The following is a 15,739-nucleotide window of genomic DNA, read 5'->3' as shown; positions in this document are numbered from 1 at the left end:
GAGTTACCGTCTACAAGCTGATCACCAAGCATCACTTAAATTACCTGGCAAATTATCAGTTGTTTGTTACCTGATTATTACTCAAACGGATTATATTTTTGAGACGGAGTCTCACTTTGTTGCCAGGCTGGGCATGATCTCGGCTCACTGCAACCTCTGCCTCCCGAGTCCAAGCGATTCTTCTGCCTCAGCCTCCTGAGTAGCTGCGACTACAGGTGCACGTCACCATGCCTGACTAATTTTTGTATTTTTAGTAGAGATGAGGTTTCATTATCTTGGCCAGGATGGTCTCGATCTCTTGACCTTGTGATCCTCCTGTCTCAGCCTCTCAAAGTGTTGGGATTACAGGCGTAAGCCATGGCGCCCAGCCTTTACTTTCAATTCTAACTCTGATAATGGAATTTCCTTTGAAGGGAAACACACTTAACCTTTCATGGCCTGAACTTTTAATAAAAAAATAGACCACATACAATAAAAGAAGCCTTCTAATATAGTAAAACTGGAAGTTTCTTTAAATCTCAAAAAATACTAATTTCTAAACAAGTTTTAATGTTATTATAAGTATTTAATATTTCTATGAACCCTTGATTTCCCTTTAGTCATAATCATGACCGAGAAGAATATTTGGATTGAAGTCAAAGACTAGAGATGGTATTTGGCTCTATGTGATCTAAGCCAGGGCAGCAAACCCATCTAGGCTTAGTTTCCTTATCTGTAAAATGGAGATTAAAAATACATGCCCTCCCTACTTCATAAGGTAGCTAGCTGTTGGCTCAAAGGAGAATGTGAAAAGCTTAAATCCTGACTTCGTATGGGTGTTTTGTTTTAGTATATTCTATTAAAGAATAACCACTTGGCTAGAGCTAGTGAGATGGTCTATTTAGAGAAAATATTTTAGATATTAGATTATAATGTACTTAAAATGTAGGAAATTGCTTATATGTGAGTGAATATATATTCTACTTCTAAAAGCGACTTTCCTGCTGAAAGATGACACTGCTTGATGGTATCATTGTGTGAGGCGGTGGCTGAAAGTATCCTCTTGCCAGTTCTGTAAGTTGATGGGTTGTACTTACAGTTAAAAATTCTGTTCATTTGGGTGACACTTGATACACAAATTCTTTGGTCTTACTACTACCATTACTTCCCTTCTCATCCTGTACTCATTTTTCATCAAAGTTAACAATTACCATTTAAGATTGATTTATGTTTAATGTAATGAGGCTTTTCTAGCAGCATTTAATACATCACTCAAAGAACAAGTCTTAACTGAGAAGTACAGGATACCTCATTTTCACAGTAATTTTTTGTTTAAGTCCCAGTGATGAAAACTATAAGGCAGCTTCCTCAAAGGAAGTTAACACTGATGAATCCAGTGCAGCCAGTGTTTTCCATATGAGGTGATAAAATCTTTATCACATCCAGCTGGACTGTCCTGTATGTTAGTCTGAGTCTTTGGAACAGTTATTTATTCCTTTTTATTAATTGTATGGTTATGCAGCCATGGAAGGAAAAAGCTGAACATCAAAATCATCAACAATATACCTGAAAGACAAAATACAGTAAAATAAAAAACAATCTTTAAGGAAGTTCATAATCACTAGGAGGGTATATTTTAAAATTTTATACAATTATATACCTAGCTGTTTGGAAAGCTACGCTTAAAGAATTGGTTACATCAATTCTACGTGAAACATGTTAGATATTTAAATCTAATATTCTCAGATTATTTTTTCTTCAACTGTGAATCCTTAAAAACAGTATGCATTTGGCAAAACCAATAGGATCTAATGAATTCAAAGGATAAACCAAATCCAAAGATGTATAGTTTTAGTTCTGGCTCTGGTACTGACTTGCTAAGTAAGAAACTCTAGACTTGGGTCTTCATTTTCTTCTCTTTAAAATGGTAACACTCTCCCTTCCCTCCGTGCCCCAGGGACATACCTGGAGAATAAAGCAACTGAAAGCATTTGGAGTTTTCACTTAGAATGCTCAAATAAAAACAATGTTAGGTTACTTCCTCCAGTCTCTCCTTTTTCATTAATCTCAACCATTAACAGCTTTTTTTTTTCATTTTTATCTCAACCTTATTTAACTGACAATTAACCGCTTTTAGAGATGTGTCAAGCCAATAAAATATCTAAAACAAAATTTCAGTCGATGGTGGAAGTTTAAATCTTAAATATAATACAAAATTGTTGTTTATTTGTTTGTTTTTGAGACAGAGTTTCGCTCTTTCGCCCAGGCTGGAGTGAAGTGGTGTGATCTTGGCTCACTGCAACTTCTGTCTCCCGGGTTCAAGCCGTTCTCCTGCCTCAGCCTCCTGAGTAGCTGGGATTACAGGTGCCAGCCACCACGCCTGGCTAATTTTTGTATTTTTAGTAGAGATGGGGTTTCACTATGTTGGCCAGTCTGGTCTTGAACTCTTGATTCACCCGCCTTGGTCTCCCAAAGTGATAGGATTACAGGCATAAGTCACTGTACCCAGCCCAAAATGTTTTGAAAATTCACATATTAGTACTCTTCATTTCTGAGAATTACAACAGAGAAATCTGGCATGTAGCTGTTGGTCAATTTTTCAATGTGAAATAGGGACTAAGGAGAGTGAGGGCTCAAGTCACTATCCTGAAAAGTAAATCTGCAGTGGTTAATTTTTCATCTTGATCTGAATGTACTCAGACTTAGAGCCCTAGATCAGTTTAAATTCAGACTGAAAACAAGTTTTGTCACATGCACATTTGAAATTATGTTCTCTTGTTTGCAACAACAAAAAACCTTAAGGTTTTGCAGGCACTCAGATACCTTAACATATTTGTGAAAGATGAGTCTGTTTGCAACCAAAGGCTTTAAATGAAAAAATATCAGAAACAACCTTTATGGCCGGGCGTGGTGGCTCAAGCCTGTAATCCCAGCACTTTGGGAGGCTGAGATGGGCGGATCACGAGGTCAGGAGATCGAGACCATCCTGGCTAACACGGTGAAACCCTGTTTACTAAAAAACACAAAAAAACTAGCCAGGCGAGGTGGCGGGCGCCTGTAGTCCCAGCTACTTGGGAGGCTGAGGCAGGGGAATGGCGTAAACCTGGGAGGCGGAGCTTGCAGTGAGCTGAGATCCGGCCACTGCACTCCAGCCTGGGTGGCAGAGCGAGACTCCGTCTCAAAAAAAAAAAAGAAACAAACCTGACCCACAATTTTTTTTGTCATTTTTTATAAAGTCAGAACTAGAAAATAAGATATTACATTTAAATTTTTTTCCAAAAATGGAATTGTAGTTTCATAGAAGCAAATATAATTTTCCACTTTTCACTGTATGAAATGTATAAACTAGAGAATACTATATATATATATATATATTTTTTTTTTTTTTTCTTTTTTTTTGAGACAGGGTCACACTGCCACCACTCAGGCTGGAGTGCAGTGGTACGATCTCGGCTCACTGCAGCCTCGACTTCCTGGGCTCAGGTGATTCTCCTACCTCAGCCTGCCAAGTAGCTAAGACTACATGCATGTACTACCACACCAGGCCACATATGCATCCTTATAGTCACGTTTCTAAATTTTTAATTTGGGAAGATGGCAGGGGCCATTAGAGGAATTATAATTATCTCTGCTGTGATGAGAAACAAGAAAGAATATGGACTATGACTCCCAAGAAGAGTTTGCTTCCTGCTTGGTCAAGAAGGAAAGAAGGTGGATATCTTGGGATTACTCTTTCCTCTGTCTCACTCCCCTGGCACTGCCTAATTAATGTAACTTTGGTAGTTGAGTGGTGTTTGTTTTGGGGTTTTTGTTTTTATTTTTAGTTTGGACTCCTCATCTCTTAACTCTGAATGATTCTTTTAATTTATAATTTATTTTTCCCATTCTTTTCAAAGTTATATAATGTGTCGCTTTATTTCTTTATTTCATTTGGAGCCATTTTTATTTTTATTTTTTCCCAGTGAGAAGGTAACTTCAATATATGACAAAATTCAATGGCAGGCTAGAATGCAGTATTCTAAAAATCATCATTTATTCACATACATGTCTTTTATCTACATATATTGAAGGATGCCTTTATTCTGATTTATAAACCTCAGAAAGAAATATACAAACATGCCTCTTTAAACCAAAAATATAATACAAATTTTATGTTGGGTCTATTTTAAAAGGTAGGCATCCTTAGACCAAATAAGAATCTTGGAATACATATTTTCAACAAGCTAAATATAAAAAGGATCATATGAATTTGAAAATGTTTGATCTCAGCCAAGCATGGTGGCTCATATCTATAATCTCAGCACTTTGGCAGGCCAAGGCTTGAACTCCTGTCACCCAGGCTACAGTGCAATAGTGCGATCTCGGCTCACTGCAACCTCCAACTCCTGAGTTCAGGCGATTCTCCTGCCTCAGCCTCCCAAGTAGCTGGGATTACAGGCACGCATCATCACGCCCAGCTAATTTTTGTATTTTTAGTAGAGTTGGCCAGACTGGTCTCGAACTCCTGACTTTAGGTGATCCACCCACCTTGGCCTTCCAAAGTGCTGGGATTACAGGCATGAGCCACTGCACCCAGCCTACCTGGCTACTTTTTAATGTTCTGTCAAGTAATGGATGAAATAATTCCTTAACACAGTGATCTCCAACCTTTTTTGCACCGGGGACTGGTTTCCTGGAAGACAGTTTTTCCATGGACTGGGGGCATGGTTTTGGGATGAAACTGTTCCACCTTGGATCATCAGGCATTAGTTAGATTCTCATAAGCAGCGTGTAACCTAGATAGTTCACATGCTGAGTTCACAATAAGGTTCATGCTCCTATGAGAATCTAATGCCACCGCTGATCTGACAGGAGATGGGCTTTGTAAGCTTGACTGCCACTCACCTCCTGCTGTGTTGCCTGGTTGCTAACAGGCCACGGACTGTACTGGTCTGCAGCCTAGAGGTTGGGGACCTCTGCCTTAGCCTACTATTACAATTGTAGTTGGAGCATGCTAACAAATAAATCATGTTAATACATGTTAGTCTCCAGACATACTGGGGGAATTTTTTCATATAAAAACTACCAGTAGGCCTGCCCAATTAGACCTTGTTAACTTCTTAACTTCTTTACATTAGTGACCTTTTTAACTTTAAAATGGATTTTTTGAGACGGAGTCTTTCTCTGTCACCCAGGCTGGAGTACAGTGGCGTGATCTGGGGTCACTGTAGGCTCTACCTCCGGGTTTACGCCATTCTTCTGCCTCAGCCTCCTGAGTGGCTGGGACTACAGGCGCCCGCCACCACGGCCGGCTAATTTTTTTTAGTAGAGACGGGGTTTCACCGTGTTAGCCAGGATGGTCTCAATCTCCTGACCTCGTGATCCGCCCACCTCGGCCTCCCAAAGTGCCGGGATCACAGGCGTGAGCCACCACGCCCGGCCTAAAAACGGAGAAAATTTTTCTTTAAAGACGTTATCGGAAAATACTAGCACTCAGTAGAACTGACCAAAAGTTATATTACTAGCATTTAAAACCAATTTTTCTTTGATACTCTATGTTGAGGCCTATAGATATCATTGAGCATAACAATATGATACTGAGCATGACAATAACATAAATGTGAGATAGAGGAATGGAAGGTAAACAGGAAGAGTAAAGTGTGATTGACTCTTCAAACCTGTTGTGGCACTTCCCTTCTGTGTTCCCTTCTGTGTATGTGTGTGTGTGTTTTAAAGAAAATGACTAACAAGAAACAATATGCTAACTGGATAAAAAGAAGAGTGAATTAATGGAGGGCCAAGCATCTTCATATTGACTTACAGTTATGAGTTATAACCAGGCTTAAAACAGACGACTTAACAAAATCAAGAAATGCTGATAACTTTATATAAGTAATGCATAAGAAATACATAATAATTTTTTGTATATTGTATAATTTTGTGTGTTATTTGACCCATCTTTATAAAGAGTTTATATATCTGATCCAAATAGAAATAACTGGAATGTAGCCTGAGCAACATAGCAAGACCTCATCTCTACAAAATATCCACAAATTAGCTGGGTGTGGTGGCACATGCCTGTCATCCCAGCTACTCAGGAGGCTAAGGCAGGAGGATTGCTTGTGCCCAGGAGTTCAAGCACAGTGAGCTATGGCTATGATCATGCCACTGCACTCAAGCCTGGGTGACAAAGACAGACCCTGTCTCAAAAAAAAGCAAAACAAAAACAATAAAATAAAAATAACAGGAATGTAACTTGTGGATAACTTTTAAACTATACTTAATACAGGTATTCACTGTTTCATGAGATGCTTTTCTGCAAAATGAGTCAAATGAACTAAATGATACTTTATCTGGAGATCACAAATGTGAAAAAACAAATTTCTTTAGCAAAAAAAAAGATTATATTTGAAGGGAAGTAAGCACTCTTTGCTTTTTTGGTGCTCAGATCTCAAGGTTTCTTAAAGTAATAGCGTATCTGAAACTGACTACCCTTAACTAGATACTGTTTCTTTAAAGATAAAAACAGTTTTAAAGGATACTACACAAAGCATCATTTCAGGCATGTTAACTACCTTTTTCATTTTCTGTTTTGTGCCTGCTCTGGCTTTGGAAATTGACATGGTTACTTAATCATACAAGTAAATGGTTACACATATCATATTTTAAAATACCCTAATCCTTCAGACATATTAAATTAAAATATGCTTACCTAAAGAAGGAGCCAGCCAGTATACTATAAAAAACTGAGGAAATGCTTCATCAAAACACATGAAATGGAGCGAAAGTGCCAAAGCTGGGTTAAATACAGCTCCTGTTAGACTTCCTCCTGGAATAGATTTTAAGCAGAGTGATTCCAAATGATTTATCTTACATTTTCATGTAACTGGAAATAAATGGTTACTTAATGTGACTTTTATTTTAGGTATTCTTAGTCTGTGATCTTCCTTTGCAGAATCACCTGGCATATTTTAGACTATAATCATAGATTATATGCCAGGTATAAAAAAAAAGACAAAGGACATTAAAGTTTGAACCCAGGGCTTTTCCTATAGACTATAAAATGGACACTGAAAGTTAATGTGCTCTATTACTATTCCTACAGTTTTATAAAATAGATTTGGCTGCCCTGAACATTCATCAGTTTAAATGAATGAATAATAATAAAGGTAAAATGAAAATATAGTTAAATAGATACAATGCCCCAAGATCCTTTGGGTACGAGCATAACTTTGTATTGAAAAGAAAAGGTAAAATGGACCAACAGACCAAAGCTTTGTCATTGGTTCCATTTTCACTTGTCAACAGAACCCTTAAGAAGCGACCGGGAGTAGTCATGAGAGATAAGCAGAAATTATAACTGTTGGCTACTTTTTAGGATGTGTGTTCCAGCTCTGCACCCAGGGTATCTCTCTGATGTGGGGCCTAGGAGTCTATAGTCTGACCACACAGGTAAGGAACAGTAGGGGAGGCTGGATGCCTGTCCAGCAGTACTCCACAGAGCTGTGTCTTCGCTTTTCAAAGTCCAGCCTAAGAGCATCCCTCAGACAGTGACATTTTCAGCAGTTTTTCCAAGTGGAAGCTTTCCAAGGCACACCTCTGCCTCTTTTACTTAGCCACAGAGATAGATCTTGAGATCTTCACAAGTTTTATTATTGACGTGCACCACTGTAGCCTGTTTTCATGGAAATTAAGTGGCCCTTTCATAAGATTTCACTACTGAGATTTCACACTTGAATAGGCCGAGAACAATGAAGCTGTGTCGAGATGAAGATATTGAGCAATGAACTAAGCTCACTCAATAGCTACGAGTTTTTTCTAGTGTACCAGCCTCACAGCATGATTCATATTCATGACTCAGCAATTATAAATGATATCATGGACCTTCAGAATCATTCTTGAATAGTCAAATCCTGGAATGTTAAACCTGCAACTGCTAAGGGTGAACAGAATTGTCTGGTTGGCAGCTAGTCATTTCAGTTTGATTCCACAAAAACTTACTGAGTTCCTGTGTACTAGATACCATGGGCAGAAAGATAAAGACTCACACAGACATTTACAATATAATGTAATATGACCTATGATAATATAAATGACCTGTGACTTTTAGGCATGTATTGATAAAAATGGACTGAATCATTACCCTCAATTGGTTTACTTCAGTATTCAAGGCCATGGTATACCGAAGGTTTTCCACTACATCTAAGATGAACACCACCGATCAGTCTTATACCATCCTAAACTCAAACGGCTTCACTTCCTAATCTTCTCATCCTCACACAGCAGTTCTGATCAGTGTGACTTAGTGGGAGCTGCTGCTTCCAGCAAGAGGTTGTCTACTTTCCCTCTCTTGAAACTGAGCTGGCTTTGCAACTTGTGTGGATAGACAGAATGGAGCAGAGTAGGGCTATGTGAATTCTGAATGTGGCAGGAGTGATGCTGTGTGAATTCTAGGTTCACGTCTCAATAAACGCATCAGCTTCCACTTTTTGCTCTCTTGGAAGAATGCCCTGACCATTTGAGTTTGCTGGTCTGGCCTGCTGGAGGATGGAAGGCCACACGGAAGAGAACTGAGGCATCTTAGATGACAGCTGACAACTGCCAGACACATGAGTGAGGCTGCCTTGGGCTTTCCAGCCTCACCACTGTCCAGCTGAATGCAGCTACATGAGTGATCTCAGAGGAACTGCCCATCTATAACCCACAGAATCATGAAAAATAAGTTATTCTCAGTTTTGGGGCCAGGCATGGTGGCTCATGCCTGTAATCCTAACACTTTGGAAGGCTGAAGCGGTTGGATCACTTGAGCCCAGGAGTTTGTAACCAGCTCAGGCAACATAGCAAAACCCCATTTCTATAAGAAATACAAAAATTAGCTGGGTGTGGTGCCACATGCCTGTGGTCCCAGTTACTTGGGAGGCTAAGGTAGGAGAATAACCTGAGCCTGTAAAGGTTGAGGTTGCTGTGAGTTGAGATTGTGCCACTGCTCTCCAGCCTGGGTGACAGAGTGAGAACCTGTCTCAAAAAAAAAAAAGGTTTTGAATGGTGTGTTACACAGCAATAGTTAACTGATAGAGAAATCCAAGTCAGGTGTGGGTTCTGTGTTAACAAAAGCCAAAAACATGGCATTGGCTTTAATGTCTTAGTGGATAATTCTTTGTTGTGAGCTGTCCTGTGCACCGTAGTATGTTTAGCAGCCATTTGGAACCATGGTTCTAGCACAGTCTAGTTATGTAAGCTTGGACAAGTCATTTCACTTTTCTGAGCCTCACTTACTTTACTTAAAATGGGAAGAATGTATTCATCCATGGGTTCTTGTAAGGATTAATTAAGATAACTCTCATAAATTACCTAGCAAAATGCTTTGCCTGTAACAGCTGACAACTGAATATTCTTATCTCCCTTATATTGGCAGAAAACAAAGGGAAGATCATACTGCATTATAAATGTCTGTAACTAGTAGTAATCAACAATTGTCTATTTTGTTCTACCCAGGCAAACAGAGTCTAGCACTGTCCAATACTGTAGCCACTAGCTACATCACAATTTGACAACTGACCACTTGAAATGTGGCTACTTTGAATCTAATTTCAGTTAATTTAAGTGTAAATAACGACATGCTGCTAGTGGCTACTGAATTGCACAGTGCAGGTCTAGACTCCTAAAGCAGTGCTTCTTTACCTTGGTTTCATAATGGGATCACCTGTGAAGGTTTAACATACATCACTGCCTAGGCCCCTTGCCAGAGCAATTGGATTTTAATCTGTGAGCCCAGAATAAGTAAGCATGTTTAAAGAGCTCCCCAGGTGATTTTAATACAGAGAGAACCACTGCTCTAGTGATCCCTTTATACTCTCCCTCTCCCACATCAATTAGTACCCTCATTTTAAGAAAAAAAGGGCATTATTTTTGATCTCTTAAGTTGATATTTTACAGATTCCTTCTAATAACCTTCCTTATATCTATGACTGGATCTATAACTCCAAATATTATCTGTGTCTCTTCTCTCAAATTTTTTGTCACTGATAAAATAGGGAATGGCTAATATATACAGTATTATCTATGGAATCATAAATATGTATTAAAAGTAGACAAAGAATATCAACTTCAGGCTAATCAAGAGAGGGAAGAGGAACATAGGTTTTGAAAAATCCAACTGTAGTTGATGTTCTATTGATTTAAAAATTCTTTTAAGTTTTTACTGCTTTTAATTGTAGAAATACAGAGGTAAACCATGGCATAACTTTTTTGCAGTGACAATTTTGTTCATATACAGGGGATGTTTCTGCTTTAGCTAAAATCTAACACTTCAATAAATAAGCAACTACTCACCAATCCCTCAAATATGCCTGTACCTGTCACTCTTTTTTTCTTTTCTTTTTTTTTCTTTTGAGACAGACAGGGTCTCTATAACCCAGGCTGGAGTGCAGTGGCACTATCACAGCTCACCACAGCCTCAAGCTCCTGGAATTAGGTGATCCTCCCAAGTAGTTGGGACTACAAGTGCGCACCAGCATGCCCGGCTAATTTTTGTATTTTTTGTAGAGATGGTATTTCTCTGTGTTGCCCAGGCTAGTCTCGAACTCCTGGGCTCAAGCGATCCACCCGCCTTGGCCTCCCAAAGTGTTAGGATGACAGGCGTGAGCCACCGCGCCCGGCCCCTTTCACTCTCCTACACCACTTATTTCCATTTATGTCTACTTAAAAAGTGGTACTACACCTACAGAAGGGGAAATTGATTGGGAAGGCTTTCTTTCTTTCTGGGATTACAGGTGTGAGCCACCGCGCCCGGCTGAAGGCTTTCATTTTTACCCTAGAAGGTCAAGTACATGTTTAGGAGTCCTTATAATCTTGAAGTTTGCTTCTAGTCATGGTTTCACTTTTAATGGGCAGAAGATAACTATTACCACAAATTTCCTTTGTTGTAATTTCTGCCTCCAGTCTTTTATAATTTAGATGTAGCCACAATAAATATATTCTGTTGTGCGCATTTAACATGACACATTTCATCATTAAATACTTGTGTTTTGGATTTCCTCCTCCCATTTAGGACTAGATTGCCCACTGCATCTGAGATCTTTCAAAGTAAACAAATGGTTTAAAAGAAATCAACTGATTTCTCAAGAGTTATATTTTAAAAAGCATCTTTAATTTGAAGCAAGTTCTCATTTAAACACATTTTTCTTGAGAGGTCAGTTAAAAGTTCATGTATAACTCAAAATGAATTATTAAAATAAGAAATTTCATAACTCAAAATGAATTAAGGAAATAAGAAATGACTTTAAGTAATTTATAGGACTAGAATGGAACTACAAAATTCCTACTCTCCGCTGTTATACTAACCAATCATGTGCCTTGTGCTTTAAATCGAAAGGAACTTTGTAAAGCCAGGATCATTTTTCAGTAAGAGTATCCGAAAGGATCTATAGCACCTTGGCATAAATAAGTTATCTTTCCTTTCTACCATTAAAACAACCCCCTTGTAGGATATCTGAACCCCTGGCAATATCTCACAATATCTGTTTCAGCACAGAGGTGGCTCCTTTCTCTAGGTGTTCAAAAAAGCACTGCATAAAGGCGCTGTGTGTCGGCCCTACTGGTTAAGAACGGGCTGCAAAATGGTTAGAATAACGGGGATTCCAGCATTTACATCATAGCAGGATAGAGGGTTTCAAATGTATTTTAGTAAAGAACTTACAGCCTCATGTCATAGAGGCTCTGGAAGTGCCAAGTATTTGGTGGGAATGACAAACCTGCATAGACCAAAAAGGTGATGAGTGCAGCCAGCAGGTGGATACGAAGCTTGGTTCGGACCTCCTGAAAATGCAGCAGAGCGCTGTGGAAAAGAAAGGAGCAGACGGCCTCTGTGATGACCGCTTTGAACAAGTCGACTTGGATGGGATTCTTGCAAGCGAAGCTCCTCTCGCTGACGTGATACTGGGTCAGACCCAAGTTCCACAGGGCGCTTGTGCAGTACCTGCTGCACAGGGCACTAACCAGCTGAGCCAATAGCCTCACCGCGCCCGTCTCTGGGGACATGCCCCCCAGCATCATCTGCATCATCACGCCGCACGGGTTGCTGGATGTACCCACCAGAGTCAGACCATGCACCAGCGAGAAGAAGTAGACGAGCGTCAGCGTCCAGGTGGGGTGCGCAGGGTGCTGCTCGCTCAGCAGTTGCAGCTCGTGGGTGCAGCAGCAGAGCTGGAAGGTGGCTAGAAACTCCAGGACGAAGGCGTGGGCCACCGGCCTGTGCAGCTGCTGCCGGGCGACCACGCGGGCCAGCCCTATGAGCAGCACCACCGACAGCATCAGTCCCAGAGAGGTGCAGGTGTCCTGCAGCTCGGGCCGGAGCCCCAGCAGCGGCGACATGGCTCTGTCGCCGCCTGAGCGGGTTGCGGGCTCGGGCTCTGGGTAGGAGGCAGTCTCCGGGCCCGAGTCCGAAGTCCGCAGCCCCTCCCCTCCTCACGCCCCTCGGGGCGGGACGAGCGGGAGGCCCCGGGGCAGCACACTTGGGGAGTCCTCCCCGCCTCCCCGGCTCGGCGCTAGGGTGTTGGAACCAGAGCCGGGGAGGCGGGGAGGCGCGGGGCGGCGAGGGGAGGTCGGCTAGGGCGCCGGCCGAGGGGCCAACGGTCAGCCGAGCCCGCCGCGCACTCGCCCCCAGCGCACTCGCCCCCCCCCCTCCGCCCTCCGCCCTCCGCCGCCGCCTCCCTCAGGGCCTTGCAGGCGGGTGCGGCGGCGGAGGGCCGGGCGCTGCGTGGACGACGCAGCGCTCTTGGTGTCCACTGCGCACGCGTGCTGCGGCCTCTGCGCCCCTGCAGGCGGCGGCTCTCGGACCCCGGGGCGGAGAGGAGCGGGGCGGCGGGGCTCCGACGGTTGCTTTGAAGTGAGGACCTTGGAGTTTTTCTTTCCCGGTTCCAGACTGTAAAACCGTGGAGCTGGAAAGACCGCTAAAGGCCACCTCAGGTAGCCACCTCGTTTTTATCAATGGGGCGACTGAAATTGAGAAGGGAGACACGGCGCAGGGGGCGGGTGAGTTAGTGGGCGCAGACCGGTGCGCAGGGCCTCCTGGAGCCTTGCTTTTCTTCATCTGCCAAAAAACATTGCTAAAAATGGTGGTAATATATGCCAGACAAAATTCGCCACTTTAGCCAGTTTAAGCGTGTTTCAGTGGCATCGATTACCTTCACAGTGTTGTTCAACCATCAACTCTTTTTTCCAGAACTTGAGCGGTGATTCTTCGAATTGTAGCCTAGTTTTGGCGTGTGACTGTATCTATAACCTTTGGCATAAACTCTTTACCTATAATATGAAAGAGTTGTGTCTTACTGTTACATGCACTCTTCCTACGTAAAGAGGAAACAACAGGTAACTGGAGACCCCAGGAGTTCCAGGCTGCGGTGAGCCGAGATCTCGCCACTGCACCCCGCGCCTGGGCCACAGAGTGAGACGCTGTTTTTAGAAACAACAACAACAACAACAAACCAGGCTCGGCTGGACGCGGTGGCTCACGCCTGTAATCGCAGCACTTTGGGAGGCCGAGGCGGGCGGATCACCTGAGGTTGGGAGTTCGAGACCAGCTTGACCAACATGAGAAACCCCGTCTGTACTGAAAATACAAAATTAGCCGGGTATGGTGGCCCATGTCTGTCATCCCAGGTACTCGGGAGGCTGAGGCAGGAGAATCGCTTGAACCCAGGAGGCAGAGGTTGCAGTGAGCCGAGATCGCATCATTGCACTCCAGCCTGGGCAACAAGAGCGAAACTCCGTCTCAACAACAACAACAACAACAAAAACAAAACATGAAAACCACTTAGAACAGTTCCCAATACGTAGAAAATGTTCACTAAATGGTAGCTTACAGTGGAAACAGCAGGTTCCAGCTCTTGAGTCCCAGCAGCTCGTCCCCTGCAGTGGCCTATTGTGGGTGCAGAGTGGAAGAGAATGTCGGTTTCCTCAGACCCCAGCCTAGAACAATTCTGTGCTAATGGCACAGTTTAATGGGTCACTCTCTAGCTGCTCAGCGCCTCCACTGGACTCTGTGGACCGCAAGTCCATGTTTCGTGGGGCTGGAGGGGAGGGGGAGAGGAACAAAAATGAAGGGAATCGTTAACTTCAAGTGGTAGAGGACTTGGAAGGTGTTCTTGCTGGTTTTTTCAGCTTTGTTCACCAATCTCGACTTGTCCTTTTATAACATAGAGTTCACTTTTATTATAACTCCAAGATTTCTGTGGTGCCAATAGATGTTTTCTGAATTAAAAAAATTAATTCAGGTGGAGGTTGCAGTGAGCCAATATAGAGCCACGGCACTCCAGTTTGAGCAGCAGAGACTCCGTCTCAAGGGAAAAAAAAATTCTTTTGCAAGACACAAATTAGTAGAAAATCAAGACCTTTTCTCTTTCCTGTGTTGATTGCCTGGCCAGAAAGAATTTAGAGTAAATTAGAATTGTTTTTAAGTCACTGCTGTTTAAAGAAGTTGCCTTTAAATCAATCCTATGAATGTAACCCTTTCAGTGCTCCCCTAGATTAGAAGTCACTTGAGGATTAATGTGAATGTATTTTATTTACTGCTCTGCTGATAATTCACTTTTACCTGGAAGAGACATGTAGAAAACCAGTGTTTTGGACTTTGGTAAGAAATTTTAGTATCATCGTAATACACATTGTCATTAAAAGGACTTTGGACATTGTTTTAATTAAAGAACAAGGGCAAAATTAACGTAATTAATTACTAGTGATTGGATATTTGACATCAAATCAACCTTCCTATTTTCAGAAGCAAGAAATCACTAATTAAAATCTCTTGAGAGTGACATCATGGATGAAGGCCTCTGATAGCTTTGGTAAAACAGCAGTAAAAACAGTTCTTGCTCTTGAATAAGCATAGAAAAGGGAACAGAAGAGAAAACAGAAAATTAAAATATAGTGTAAAAGTACAATGGTAAAAGAAGAGAGGCCTGGGCACAGGGAGGGGCCCCCACTCAGACTTAAGGAAAGGCTCCTTGGAGGAAGTGTCATCCTAGCTGAAACCTGAAGAATAAATAGGAGTTAAGGAGTGAAGACAAGAGGGAGAAAAAAGAGAGGCAGAGGCACTGCATTTTGCAAACACGCAGAGAGAAAGCCCACAGGAGTCCCCGTGCTGTAGGCTGGAGTATGAAGGGGGGAAGTAGCAAGAGATCAAGGTTAAAAGAAATAATGCCTGAATAAGATTTAGTACGTGACCCAGCACATAGTAGTGCTTAATAAGGTTTAATATGTAAAAATGGAGGTAAAATAGGTGATAGTTCAATAATCATGGATTTTGCACTGAAGCTTCAGATAAGACAGAGAAATGAAGAAAAAAAACAACCCGCCAAAATTCAGAATTGCATTTCATTAATATCTGTGAGGAGATAAAGCGTTTAAGAGCTTCTGTGCCAGGTGCAGTGGCTCACACCTGTAATCCCAGCACTGTGGGAGGCCGCGGTGGGTGGATCACCTGAGGTCAGGAGTTCGAGACCAGCCTTGCCAACATGGTGAAACCCTGTCTCCACTAAAAATATAAAAATTAGCTAGGCGTGTTGGCACACGCCTGTAGTCCCAGCTGCTCGGGAAGCTGAGGCAAGAGATTCGCTTGAATCCGGGAGGTGAAGGTTGCAGTGAGCCAAGATTGTGCCACTAAACTCCAGCCTGGGCAACACAGTGAGATGCCATCTCAAAAAAAAAAAAGCTTCTGAAGGCATGTCCTTCGGATTGACGTTTACGTGGGCAGAAACATGGGAAGAATTTAAGTAATTGCATT

General features: G+C 42.1%; 1 protein-coding gene across 1 annotated transcript; it reads right to left on the bottom strand.

Annotated features, from left to right (window-relative positions):
• Window positions 1-1,190: 1,190 nt before the first annotated feature.
• On the bottom strand, window positions 1,191-12,681 carry AQP11 (aquaporin 11). The gene is made up of 3 exons (XM_023209329.3): window positions 11,712-12,681; window positions 6,671-6,787; window positions 1,191-1,545 (listed from the first exon to the last, which is right to left on the bottom strand). The coding sequence occupies exons 1-3, from the start codon at window positions 12,328-12,330 to the stop codon at window positions 1,469-1,471; spliced, it is 813 nt and encodes a 270-aa protein (XP_023065097.2). The 5' UTR covers window positions 12,331-12,681; the 3' UTR covers window positions 1,191-1,468.
• Between the last annotated feature and the right edge of the window lie 3,058 nt (window positions 12,682-15,739).

The sequence above is a fragment of the Piliocolobus tephrosceles genome, chromosome 13, assembly GCF_002776525.5.
Source record: "Piliocolobus tephrosceles isolate RC106 chromosome 13, ASM277652v3, whole genome shotgun sequence".
Classification (NCBI taxonomy): Eukaryota; Metazoa; Chordata; class Mammalia; order Primates; family Cercopithecidae; genus Piliocolobus; species Piliocolobus tephrosceles.
Note: the sequence above shows the minus strand (reverse complement) of the source record. Positions and strands in the feature narration are given on the sequence as shown.